The sequence below is a fragment of the Cygnus atratus genome, chromosome 14 (genome assembly GCF_013377495.2).
Source record: "Cygnus atratus isolate AKBS03 ecotype Queensland, Australia chromosome 14, CAtr_DNAZoo_HiC_assembly, whole genome shotgun sequence".
Taxonomy (NCBI): Eukaryota; Metazoa; Chordata; class Aves; order Anseriformes; family Anatidae; genus Cygnus; species Cygnus atratus.
The window spans coordinates 9,256,801-9,269,636 of record NC_066375.1 but is presented as its reverse complement, the minus strand read 5'-3'; the positions used below and the strand labels follow the sequence as shown (position 1 = coordinate 9,269,636).

Below are 12,836 nucleotides of genomic sequence, written 5' to 3'. Positions count from 1 at the left end.
CCCCGGCAGAGCCGAGCCGTGCCCTGCAGCAGGCAGACGCAGCCCCTCCCTCCCTGCACTGCCCCGTGGCTGGGGACAGCGCCAGCACAAGGCCTGCGCCGTGCCTGGGGACACCGTCCCCGTGCTCCGTCACAACCCTGCCCACGGGGGACCAGGACGGGCAGGCCCGGGGAGCCCAGCCGGCTGCCCTGTGCTGCAGGAAGGGCCGCGGGGCAGGGGGTGCAGCTGAAGGTTGTGCTGCTCTGCCCCCGTGCGTGCCCCGGGGTGCGGTGAGGGGCGCAAGCAGAGGCAGGAGGCTTTGCCATCGCCCTGCTCCTGCGCTGCCACGGGAGGGCCGGAAAAGGTCCTGTGCCCCGTGGCTGTCACGGATGTTTTCAAAGCAAGCCGCACGACAGCCTGCAGGGGTGCCAGCAGGCTCCGGGGCCAGACTGTCCTGTCCTCCCCTCGGTGACGTTGGCGTGCTCCAGGCCACGCTGACTTGCCAGAGGAGCACAGAGGAAGGCACTTACCGGCTTTGTGCAGACCTCAGGGGCCTTAGGATGACAGCAGAGCCTTGAGGAGGGCGGCTGGGAACACAAGCCTCCCACCCCTCCCGAGTATTTCAAAGGTGTGTGTGTGTCCTGTTGTTCGAAGTATGGCAAAACAAAACAGGAAGGGCTATTGCAGAGAGACAGCACCCAGCAGTAGTAATAAACACTCTATTTGGAGAGCTTCACCTTAGGGAAACAGCAGATACATAAACATCGTGTACAGGGGGAGGCAAAACTGTCGGTACACAGCGCAGTGACACACCAGACTGGGCAGTGCTGGAAATGGATCCCTCGTGGTGTCAATGCACAGCACATCCAGCAGGCACCTGCATTCACACGGCGAGACGAGAGCTAAGCAGCGGAGATCGGCGCTGGAGGCCATCCGGTGCTACCCAGCACACAATGCGTCCTTCAGTTCATCACAATTTTCTGCTCATTGATCAGCCTGCGAGGTTTAAAAGAGACTCCCTCTCAAGCAGGAGGCTAAGGTCAGACCTCAGCAGTAGAACAAGAGCGGAAAACATCAGGAAGGCGAACCCAGACCAGCAGGAGCCTGTCCTAGGGGAAGATGGCAGATTCCGCGCAGGGTGAAGGCAAACAAAGCTCATGCACAGCCTCGAGCGGGGAGGGGAAGGCACTCGCTCCAAGTGCGGAGATCAGCAACCAGCTCTCTCCCCTTGCTTAACCTGACCAGCGCACGCTGGATTTTGGAAGTGCCTCCACGGCCTGGCTCTCGGCCTCGCGAGGGCGGCAGCTGCTCCCCCTGGAACGCAGCGCGGGGAGCGCAGGGCCCCAGCCTGCCCTGCAGCAGCTGCCGCGGGAGGCAGCGGCTCCGCTCAGCCCACCCTGGCCGTGCCGCGCGTCCCCAGCGCTCTGCCAGCCCCACGGAGCCCCAGGAGGGGCCAGATCCCCGGCCTTCTGCCCCAGGGAGGGAAAACAACAGGGTGTTTGCCACGGGCTAGCAAAGTTTCAGCTCCACAGAGGCACCGACGCTGGGACGAAGCTGCAGAGCGTCTGACTCGGAGCGTTGGCACCGAACACGAGGCCAGCCCGACACACATGGCTCTCGTGGCGGGCTGGCGAAGCACAGACAATGCCTTAGCTCAAGGACAAAACATCTAAAGAACTCATCCAAAATGCACAACAGTCTCAGATGCCTGCCCTTCCTTCCGGGGGCTTTTCTAACAGATCTAGTACACTAGCACCACGAAGAGACCATCAGTCTTAATTCCCGGGTTTGAAATACAGAACGCCCCTTCTCCAGGCTGGTACAAGTATGTAAGAGCTTTGAGGAGAGGGCTTGGGCAAGGAGTGCCTAATGAAGGACTAACGAAGGCAGGTTTCCAGAGGATTTGTAGTTTTTGAGTCAGCTAACAATTTGACCAAGTTATACTACGGTCTTCTATTGTATCTAGATTCGTTTCCTCTCTTTTTTTCCTTAAAATTCTCTTCCCCCACAGTATTTTGCTGGCAGTAGGGAAAATGCTGCACTTAAACTCTGTCAGGGCCTGCACGTGAAGCGACCTCGCTCTGCTCAACCTTTGCCTGCTGATCGCGTTTAGATCTTGGAGATCGCCACCACTGCCAAGTTTGGCTGCAATTTGTTTAAGTTGCAGGGGGGAAAGACACACATGGTGAATCATCACATACACCTGTTTCCATAGGAAACCAGGCTAAACAGTTACTTCCTTCCACATGGAAATCCTCAGAGCAGAGGGCTGAGCTGTCTGGAGAGCCAAGAGCTCCAACTCCTCTCTCAGCCCCCGCTCCCACTAGCGGCAAGCTGTACACCAGAAATCATGACTACTTGTTAGACACCTAAACAACAGAGCTCCAGAACCAACGGCTGCAGTGCTGTGAAAGGCTCTAAGGGCAATCAGTGGCTCATGAAAATCTGCACACAAACCTGCCCAGAGGAGGCACGATGGGATGCTACACTGCCACTTCTCATTTTGGGCCTGTAAAAAGCCAGGCAACCCGCAGAGTGTCCCCATCCGTGCCGTGTAAGCACTGCTTGCTGTGGTCTAGGAGTTCTCCTCCAGCAAAAGACACCTCTGAGCGCGGGATGCTGGCCTTCCAGGTGCAGGAATCCACCGCTTGCTCTGGTGAGGGAGGAGGTGGCCGTTGCCAGCCTGTTGCCAGACCCTCCTTATACCAGATACACACTTCCTCTCACACCGCACCCACCTTTACAGGAAGCAATTACACAATGAAAACTACTCTAAGGGAGTGAAGTATTTGCTGTCTACCAAGTCTCTTCCAGCTGGATCCTTTTTTGGACAGATTCAGTCCCCGTTCTGCTCGACGGGTGCATACAGGAGGGTAGGGCTTTGCTTATCCAGAGGGATAATGAAACCTTTGTGGGCTGGCAAAGGATGTGCGTTCTTGGGCCACCAACACAACTCCAAGAACAGTGCTGCAACTTGCTCTAGAAGTCTTGGCTGAAATAACTGTAGCCTCCTGGGGCAGTCGACTCTTCCCGGACGTACTGCTGTGGTGGGAAGGGTCCTACAACCGGCACTGCTCCTGGCATCCTGGACGTCGAACGGAGCAAGAGGGAGAGAACAGACAAAGGAAAATGTCAGAATCACTCAAATCTGTCAGCTGCCATCACTGCTCAGCAAGCACGGCTGTCAGCGGAGTAACAACCTACTACAGACAAGTCAACCACTTGCCAGAAAAGCTTCCAAGTGCTTCCTTACTGTGTGTGTAAACAGACACCTTTAACATGGCAGAATTAGCTATTGCACAGCTCAAGGACCGTTAAGTGCTTCCACTACAAGGCAAGTATCCTGGCTCTTCTCAGCCTGCAGAAGCTGGCCTGGAACAGCATTTAGCAGCTAAATCCAGAAGCAGCTTTCTGAAAGGGAGTTGTCTGGCTGGAAAAACTGGAACAACATCCATGTCCTTAAAGGGAACGGCTGTGTGTGTGCACGGGGAACATCTTCAGTGTTTCTTTCTCCAACAGGCTAAATTCAGGCTAGGTTTTTGCCGTTCACTGATCCTGCTGCGCTGTTCAAGAGTTGAAACAGGCAGAGCTTATGTCTTCCAACCAAGTACTCCACAGACAGGGTGCAATGGGGCTGTTATTCCACAGATAGACGACAAAAGATCCCAGTTTTCCTCCTAGCCCCTCTGGGAAATCTAGCTAGGAGTCTATCACCACTACAGGTAGGGTTTCCTAATGCCTCTTTCTTTAAGAAGCTGTCTAACCAACAGGGGTCCATTACTGACCCTCTTTAAGGCAAGGCTTTGAAATTAAAGAGCAGAACTTTGACAGTGTCCAGAGCAAGTACATTTGGTATTAATCATCTGTCTAGCAGTCTAAATTTTAGAGATGAATAATTTGCAGGGGATGCCAATATTTAACTTCCCAGCTGTAGAATGAATTCAGAAATATAGCCTCGGTTTCTGGAGCACGCTGACTACATGCCAGATTTTAAAAAAGCAACTCTCGAAAAAGCTGCAACTCTAAAAGCAAGACTAGAATGGCAAGTGGATCTCCACTAAGACAGTCTTTAATTAAATTAAAATCTTGGTTCTTACAGAAATGGCGTTTAAGAAGCGTCAGGCTGGATGCGCTCGCTGCAAAGATCCATGCTGCCCTGAACCACTGAGAACCAAACACAACCGAAGGACGCTCCTACTACAGCAGCGTCCCCGAGCTGTCTGCAGGGGGAGCTGCCGAAGAGGCTGAGGGGATGTAAACCTACCCAGTTAGTTGGCTCCAGGACAAACAGCACAAGCTTGCACAAATTGTATCGGTCTGCTTGTGAGTCAGCTTGAAATACACGTGCAAAACTGCGCTTAAGTTATACCCCAAACATTGTTTCAACAAGGGTGGAAGCACACTTAACGGGAAAGTTACTTACTGGTTCTTGTGTTTGAAGCCACTGATGTGAGCCTGGTACTGCTCTATGGAGTTGAGAACTATGTTACACGTGTTGCACGGGTACCCCTTCCCAGCTGAAACAGACATCAATGTTAACACACAGCTAGCCAACAACCCGGCGCCTGAGGTAGAAACAAGATAATCAGTCACTCGATGCCTTAAACCCCTGCTAAACAAAGACGAGTAGCAAATCAATGGCCTGACCAGACAGGGAGGTCACAGAACCCAGCTACCCCACCAGATACTGGTCAGGCCCTGGTCGGTGATAGGAGGGAAGCACTAAGCCAGCAGGCCTTCCCCGGGCAGAGCCCGGGTTTGTTATCTACAAAAACAAACACACCTTTCCTATAACCAGTTCACAGCATCAGACGAGGTGAAAACGTGAGTAGACCAAACACTGCCTCTGCAACTCCACTTTTTTTCTTCCCCAAATGCCCACTTCTCCTGCTCTGTCTCATCATAACAGAAACCAAGGGAGATACTTAATTTGTAAGCTCAACACGTTTCAATAATAATAACAAGAACAAAAAAGCAGCCAGAGGAGATTATACACAACATCAGGTTCCACAATGCAGCACTCTGCTAAGCCTTGCTGCGGTGCCAGTTGAGAATATTGAACTCTATCCGCAAGCAGTTTAGTTACAGTCAGTGTATCAGTTAACTGGAAGAAAAAAAAAAGTCTCCAACAATAGTTGTACTAGACAGATCAATGGCTCTGATTCCAGCTGGAGTTGTCATGTTACACAAAGTTCTGGAGGTCACAGATAGCAAACAAGCAAACATTGCAGCAGAGTTCACCACAAAAGCCCGTAACAGGGGAAAATCCTGGCACTTGTCCCCAGGACATTAAATGATCCTGAACTCAGGCTCCCCGGAGGAGGGCTCTGCCTTGGAGTCTCACAAAGAAAACACTTCCCTAAGGGGAACGGGGACATTCACCCTAGGGGTGCAGAGCAGCATCACCGGGTGAGAAACACAACGCATGGTGCAGCAGACACTTCCCCACCTGGCTGCTGCACCACGGAGGCCTCAGACTCCAGTGGGCCATTTAACTCCCCAAACAGCCAGGCTCGGACGTTGTGCCACCCGCAGGAGCTGTTCCAGCCCTCACACCCACCTCCCTGCACAATCCAGGTCGAGATCTCTCTCTTGAAAATCTGACAATGAGGTGTGTGCCGGGTACTTCACGCTGTGCCCCCGCACCCTACACTGATGGTTCCCAGAGGGACTTTAAGCAGACAAGTATCTGGGTGTTGCACTGTGAGCGACACATCTTCACCTGCTGCCACTCAGAGCCCAACAAGGGCACGTTTAGGGACAGCAGTGCTCAGAAAAAAAACAAAAAAACTCTTCACAAAAGTATAGGTCAGCGTCTGAGCTCAATTCTATAAGAGAAGAACAAGAGGCTTGTTCTGGGAAGAACTGTGCTGGCATGCCAGCTTGGCGTGGCTGTTAGCACACAGAGACAGGGAAACACGTCCCCGACTGCAGCCCATCACATCAGAGCAGCCTCACATTGCAGCTACGGCTCGGAAACCTTGCCTGGAACAGCTGAAGTGCCATGGCGATGTGGACGTAGACACTCCAGTTTTGTGAGGACTTCACGGAGGACATCAGTCACACAGCCAACAGCACTGCCCGCTTACCCAGCCTGGGCCGGGGCTCCTGACCCCGTCAGAGCCTGAGTCACGATAAAATGGAACCATTGATCAGGCCCCATTAATTAAGTAAAGAGCGGCTGAATAACACAAATAACACGAAGCACCTTTTCCATCTCCCACATGACTACACGATGTGGGAGCAAATATTACTTGGATAATTGAGCCTCATTTCTCCTAAGTGCTACCAGCAGCTAAAGGTGGCCCACAAAGAATTAGCGTAATTAATCTTCTGCTTACAGGCATTTTATGACAGAGAAAGAAGCTCTTGAAGAAGATTTTAAGGTGATCTGTCTGCTTATCATTTACTTTAAGCATCCGGCAGGTACTAGACTTCCTGCTCCAACAGAAGGCTGCTGGGAGGAACAAGGGAGTTTACTGCGAGCTCCTAATGCTTTCACTGGGCTCCAAGGCTTTCATCAGGCAGAAGTACTCACAGGGAACAGAACACAAACCAAATGAGTTTCAACTGTCTGCCTAAAGTTCCTCCTTAATAGCTCAATTTTTTCCACATTCCTGCTTGCTCTGGAGAGTTGCATTAGTTCATCAGATGAAGTGCCCACACAGAGGCAGAAAGCATTCAGGGAGAAATCTCTCTGGCTTTCATGCGCTTTGAAGCAGCAGGTGCAGTAAAACCTATTTCTTCCTTCTTTGGCTAGTCCCCTCTGAAGGCATTTTTTAGGCATCAAATGCCACTTTTATCTTTCCATTTTGGATGCAATCCACCTAGCTAGAAACAGCACTGGCCAAAATCCCTGGACTATCCGCACAGAGAATAAAAAGGACACGTACCCGATTAGACAACATCGCAAAAACCCAACCCAGAGCTCGCCACAAGCAGCTACAGTCTAAAACCTCTCCTGCTGCCAGGGGGTTACGATATCAACCAAATCCATCTTCCGGTGCATCATCAAGATCCTGTGAGACCGTGAGCAATTCTCCCCGCTCCCTCCACACGGACTCTCATGCAGAGACCCGTCAGACACACGGTGTTGCCCTCCCACCCTGCCCTGCAACTATTTATTCGCCTGCTTGCTGAGAACTCACCCATAAAGGACGCCGCCGGTGCATCAGGAGTTCGGCCGTAGTGTGCCATCAGCTTGTGTTTGGTCTCTTGCTTTCTGTGCTTCTTGCCTACGTAATGCTGTTTTGCCATAAGGGGGTTGTTGAAAGTGGCATGGCAGAGGCTACAGAACTTGTCTGGGTCAGTAATGTCCTTGTTCTCCTCGTTAGAAGACACGGTGGAGGTGGGGAGCGTAGCAGGATGTTTCTGTGAGGGCGCTACTTCTGTAGGGTGAATCCAAACCCTTGGTCAGTCACAGAACTCAGATGCAAAAGAAAAAGTCATCTTACTTCCCCAAAACATGCATTAAACAAACAAAAAAAAAAACCAAACACCCCAAAAGCAAACCTAGTCAGAAAATGTAAGAACTCTGGACAAACTGATGTCACCCCTACCTCTTCCCTTAATACTCCGGGTGCATGCTAACACAACTCCCAGTAGGGCACTGAACACCGGGGAGAAGCTTTCTAAATACCCAAGAGCTCCTCTCACACCCAAGTGGCAGGCGTGCACCAGACTGCTCCCGTGTCCAGCCACCCTTCCCCAAGGCTCCTCTCATGCCTGAGGTCTGCCTTAGCTGTGCACAGTCTGCAGAGCAGGCCGTGGCAGACACCACTGGCAAAGCAGGAGGTCAGGATGAGCACAGCCCCAAATTTCCCAGCTACACAATCCCAATCCCCAGCTATCTGCAGCTCAGAAGTCCCTGAGCCACAGAAGCTGTACCTTTACACCTGAGCAGCCCTGCCCAATTCACCCTACAGGCGTTTCACTGGTCACTTTGGTTTCTGCAAGCTTTTAGCAAGCATCATATCCCGTGACAGATATTTCTACAGCTTTCCCTGGAAAACAGCTCTGTCCCATTCCTTACACGCAGGGATGGGTACAACTCTGCTGAAAGCTGCATTTCACCCAAACAAGAAATGAAAAAAACCACCCCAAACATGCTGATTTTAGTCGGCACCAGCCTACCAAGCAAGCTGCCGAGAGAAGCAGCAGTCTCTGGAGGTGTACTGCTGGCTTACCTCGCTTCACAGGCACACGTACCCAAAAAGGCTCAGACCTGGGGTCCAACGACACTTCCCAGTGCAGAATCACTACGTGCAGCATTTTCTAGCTGGCATGTTACAATGTGAAGGCACTGCAGACAGTCATACCTTCCGCTCTGGGGGACTGCTGCTTCACGTTCTTGGCGTGCGTCTTCCCCAGGTAGTGAGACGTTGCCACAGCCGGAGAGGAGAAGGTCATGTTACAGATGGGGCAGCACTTGTTCCTGTCCTCCCCGTTGCTGCCTTCCTGCTTGCTCTCCTGTGCACACAGAACCACAGAACGGCTGAGGCTGGAAGGCACCTCGGGAGGTCATCTTGCTCAGCTTTCTTGTTACAAGAAAGGACACTAAGGCATTTAAGAAAACAAAATAATCTGAGACACTGAGATGCGAAGTTGGAAATTTGACTGTTCCATGGTGCAGCACTGTCCTCCCATTGACTGGACAGCCTTCCTGCTTCAGAATACTTCTTTGTCATCTTAGCGAACCGCTCTAGGTAGAGGGGCTGGCTGTCCTGGCTTGTACGGGTTGAGGACAAGGTTAACCACGGGGCTGCCAGAACTGGATCAGCCAGCCTTCTGCTCTCCACGAGGTGTGAGCCACGCAACACGAACACCACTATCAGCTGGGTCATCGGCAACACGATGCTGGCCGAGCAGGCAGCAGCAGTCATTTCTAAGCCTAACACTGTGTGTGAAGGCACCCTCCTTTATCCCCCCCTCCACCCCCGCTACAAATGTTTGAGGGCTAGGGATTAAAGCTGAAGCAATCATAAAAGTAGACTCTGTTTCCCAAATGAGTCAGGGGGCAGACAGATGGCAGGGTGGAACGTGCTCCTCTCGCTGACCAACAGGCTCCAGCCACTGGCTGAAGAAACCGAAATAAGTAAAAACAGAGTTGTGCCAGAAAGAGTCCAGTTAGTTGTGAACCCTGAAAGTACTTGTAATGAAATTAAATGTTATGCAGGTGCAATGATATTCCTGGCTTCGTTATTCATGAATTTGCTGCTCCTATTTACTTTACCCTGTTTTATCCACGTAATTCACAGGGAGACTTTCAATAAGAGGCAGCGTGAGTTCCTTTAAGTGAATAAGGCAACGGGAACCGTACTCACCGGGACGAGGCACAGCCACAGGAGCACAGAGCCCTTCCCAGGACCGCTTTCTTTCCTCACTCTCACACAAGCACATGGGCTGCCTGGCAGCATTTAGCTGAGACCCACTGTCACGGACCTGAAAGGCTGGGCGCTGCCTCACCTGCTTATTAGCGTCCACCTTCATCCTCTTGCCGGGCGCCAGCTCGTCCTCGCCGTGGATGGACAGGTACCGCCGCACCTTGTTGGCGTGCTTCTTGCTCTGCAGGGCAGAAAGCGGCTGGGGCAGCCCGGTACAGCCCGGTACAGCAGGGCACGGCCCGGTACATAGGGATATGGCCTGGTACGGCCCAGTACAGCGGGACACGGCCCGGTACTGCCCATTATGGCCCGGTACAGCCCGGTACATAGGGATATGGCCTGGTACGGCCCAGTACAGCGGGACACGGCCCGGTACTGCCCGTTATGGCCCGGTACAGCCCGGTACAGCCCGGTACATAGGGATATGGCCTGGTACGGCCCAGTACAGCGGGACACGGCCCGGTACTGCCTGTTATGGCCCGGTACAGCCCGGTACGGCCCGTTATGGCCCGGTACAGCCCGGTACATAGGGATATGGCCCAGTACGGCCCAGTACAGCGGGACACGGCCCAGTACGGCCCAGTACAGCGGGACACGGCCCAGTACGGCCCAGTACAGCGGGACACGGCCCAGTACGGCCCGTTATGGTCCGGTACGGCCCGACACATTAGGGGTATGGCCCGTTATGGCCCGGTACAGCGGGACACGGCCCGGAACGGCCCGGTACTGCCTGTCCCGTCCCGTCCCGTCCCGCCCGGTGCCGTGGCTCACCTGGTAGTGCGCCAGCCGCTGAGACTCGGAGATGAGCAGCGCGCTGCACACCTTGCACTGCGCCTCGGTGAAGATGTGCCCGTTCTCCCGGATCAGCCGCTCCACTGCCGGCACACAACCGCGGTCAGCCCGCTCACGGCCGGGCCCGGGCCCAGGCCCGGGCCCAGGCCCGGGCCCCGGCCCCGGCCCCGGCCCCGTCCCGGTTCCCCTCGCCGCCCCCGGTTCCCCTCACCTGCCTCCCTGCCCACCGGCAGCGCCGCGGCGTCCCCGTTGCTACCCGCCCCGTCCGCCATCTTGGCCGCCGCCGCCGCCACAGCAGCTCTCGCGAGATCTCCGCGCGCCTAGCAACGGCGCGGGGGGGGGGAGGCGGCTTCCTGCGGCGTCACGTGCTGGCGGAGGGAGGCCGCGGCGGCCATGTTGGTTGTGGGCAGCGGGGGGAGGCGCGCCGGTGACGGCCCCGCGGGGGCTGAGCGGCGCCGTCCGAGCGGTGCAGGCGGCGGGGCGAGGAGCGGGAGCGGCGTTTAAAGCGTCCTGCGGCGGGGCGGGGAGCGCGGAATGAAGTCACGCCGCGCCCCGATGTTTATTTCCTATTAAAATCAGTCACGAGAAGCCGTGGGGCGCCCCGGTAGCCGTTGAGGGGCTCCGAGCGGCGGCTGCCCCTCGTCCCCGCCATCTTCTCGGTCCCCTGAGTCCCCTGCCGCCCGCTCCCCTCGGCCCCCCTCTGCCAGCCCCGCCGCCGCCGCCCTCACGCGACATGGCGCCGCCCGCCTCACCTCATCTCCCCCCTCCCGGCCACGTGACGCGAAGCCGCCGCCGCCATCTTGGTTGAGGGCAATGAGGCCTCCGCCGCCAACTTGAGTGCGGGTAAGAGACCCGCTGAGCGGGGTCGGCCCGGCCCGGGGGGGCAGCGGGGCGCGGGGGGGGGGTGGGGTGGGGGTGTCCGGGCCCGGTGTGCGGCCGTGCCCCGACGAGGGGCCGGTGCGGACCCGGGGCTGCCCCGCCGCCAGGCCGCAGCCCCGCGGGGTGCCCACGGGGCCGTGCCCCAGCGCTTTCCCCCGCGGAGTGGTCCCGGTGCCGCCCCCCCCCCCCCGGCCCTGCAGCGCTGCTGGGGCCGGCTCCTGCCCCCTGGCTGCCTCCATCCCATCCCCAGGGCTGCCCCCCCTCGATTTATTTTTCCTATAACCGACCCCATCCCCGCCTACGCCCCAATTCCTCCCCGGGGGGGGGGGGGGGGGCTTTTTGGGCAGCCCCCACCCAGCTCCTCCCAGCCCCAGCCACGTCCCTGCAGCGCCCGCCGTGCCCGAGGGCCCTGCGGTGGCACCTGTGGGCGAGGGGACGGGGGGCCTGGGCGGGTGGCGGGGTGCTGCGGGGAGGGTTCTGCGCCCCCCACGCCTCCCCTTGGAGAAGGGTGCTGCCCGCGGGGCTGGCGTGGGCTCGCTTTGGGTAGCTGAGCAGGCAGCATCTCCCGCAGAGCTTGGCAGCGGTCGGCCTTGGCCTTCCGCCGCGTTCCTTCTACGAAGAGCCCATTTCTGCGAACGGATAAATCCCGTAAACAACCCCCGTGTCCCCCCCCCACCCCGTGGTGCTGTGGACCGTGGTGTCCTGACCCGTCAGCCGCTCCCGGTGCGGCGGGGGCGAGCGGAGGGGCTGGGGCTGGTGTTCGCGGGGAGCCGTGCGGCGCTGACCCGTGCGAGCGGGGCTCTTGCTGCCTGCGAGCATCGTGCCTCTTCCCCGGGAGGCGGGGGGGTTGTTTACAAAGCGACAGCCTGTGTCTCGAGCGGCTCAGAAAACTCATCCGGGGATGAGAGTCATTCATTTTTTGGCTTCGTTTTCAAGCATTTTTCAAGCTGTCACAGCTTGGCAGGTCTGTAGCTGCAGTGTCAAGATTTAGAATTATTCTGTTGGTAATTGCTTTCTGATTCATCAAAATGATAGATGAGAGGGAAAATGACAAATAATCACAAGTTGGGGATCTTCAAGGATATCCCTAAAAATGCGACTGGAGAAGCGCTGCGCGTGCGAGGCCCTTGTCAGGAGGTCACCTTTGCTGTCAGAGCGTTTACAAAGAAATTCTCTCGAATTCAAAGTTGTAAAAAGAGAAAAATTGGAAAACGAGTCCACGAGCCGAACTGCAAAGGTAGGTTTAGGTAGTGCAGGCTGGCCTTTTTCGCTGAACCTGCGAGCAGACGTCCCCTCCGCAGGTACTTGGGCAGAGTGCTAAAAGCAAAACACAGCTTGTGCGCCTGGCTCCCTTACCTGGGGAAGGGGGCGTGCTCCGAGGCTTGTTCCCTTCCCGCAGCTATATCAGCTCGTCTAATAAAAGCTATTACCGCTCTCCTACTCACAGCCTCAGACTAGCACAGCTACAAGTGATCTCTTACTTGTCTTGTTCCCTTAGTTACGTTTACAGAGACTCTTTTTGCCACGAGTCCCTTCATTTTCAGAAGCCTTGTGGGAGTTGTGTGGTTACATCTCTTACATTTTTTTTCTTCTCCTCTTTAAATGTTGGAGGTAGGTGACTCATCATAACTCCAGCTGATATTTCTCAGTGATCTCTTATTTAGCACAGTGCATCAGGCAGAAGATCTATCGCATAGAGGGGAGCTGTGATGCCAGAGTGGATTTAAAAATAATAATAAAAAAAAAAAAAAAACAAAAAAACGTGGCAGTTGCTTGTTGCTGTTTGCTTTTGTTTAAGTGGTT

The 12,836-nt window shown here is 55.3% G+C and overlaps 2 protein-coding genes across 5 annotated transcripts in view; one reads left to right on the top strand and one right to left on the bottom strand.

Annotated features, from left to right (window-relative positions):
* Positions 1-2,767: 2,767 nt before the first annotated feature.
* On the bottom strand, positions 2,768-11,852 carry ZNF346 (zinc finger protein 346). Of its 3 annotated transcripts, none has more exons than XM_035559581.2 (8): positions 11,741-11,852; positions 10,366-10,720; positions 10,134-10,237; positions 9,445-9,543; positions 8,298-8,448; positions 7,128-7,367; positions 4,403-4,496; positions 2,768-3,064 (listed from the first exon to the last, which is right to left on the bottom strand). In XM_035559581.2, exons 2-8 carry the CDS (start codon positions 10,424-10,426, stop codon positions 2,959-2,961), a joined length of 855 nt encoding a protein of 284 aa, XP_035415474.1. In that variant the 5' UTR covers positions 10,427-10,720; positions 11,741-11,852; the 3' UTR covers positions 2,768-2,958. The 3 variants fall into 3 exon arrangements, with proteins under 3 accessions (XP_035415474.1, XP_050569527.1, XP_035415473.1); XM_050713570.1 differs by having other exon boundaries at positions 10,366-10,664; positions 11,741-11,850; XM_035559580.2 differs by lacking the exon at positions 11,741-11,852 and having other exon boundaries at positions 9,445-9,561; positions 10,366-10,501.
* Positions 10,570-12,836, top strand: part of UIMC1 (ubiquitin interaction motif containing 1) — a 37,769-nt gene continuing 35,502 nt past the window's right edge. The window contains exon 1 of one of the 2 annotated variants that reach the window (XM_035559578.1): positions 10,570-10,997. The gene's annotated coding sequence lies outside the window, so the exon portion shown is untranslated. The remainder of the gene's footprint in view (positions 10,998-12,836) is intronic. The other variant, XM_035559579.2, reaches the window with a different exon arrangement.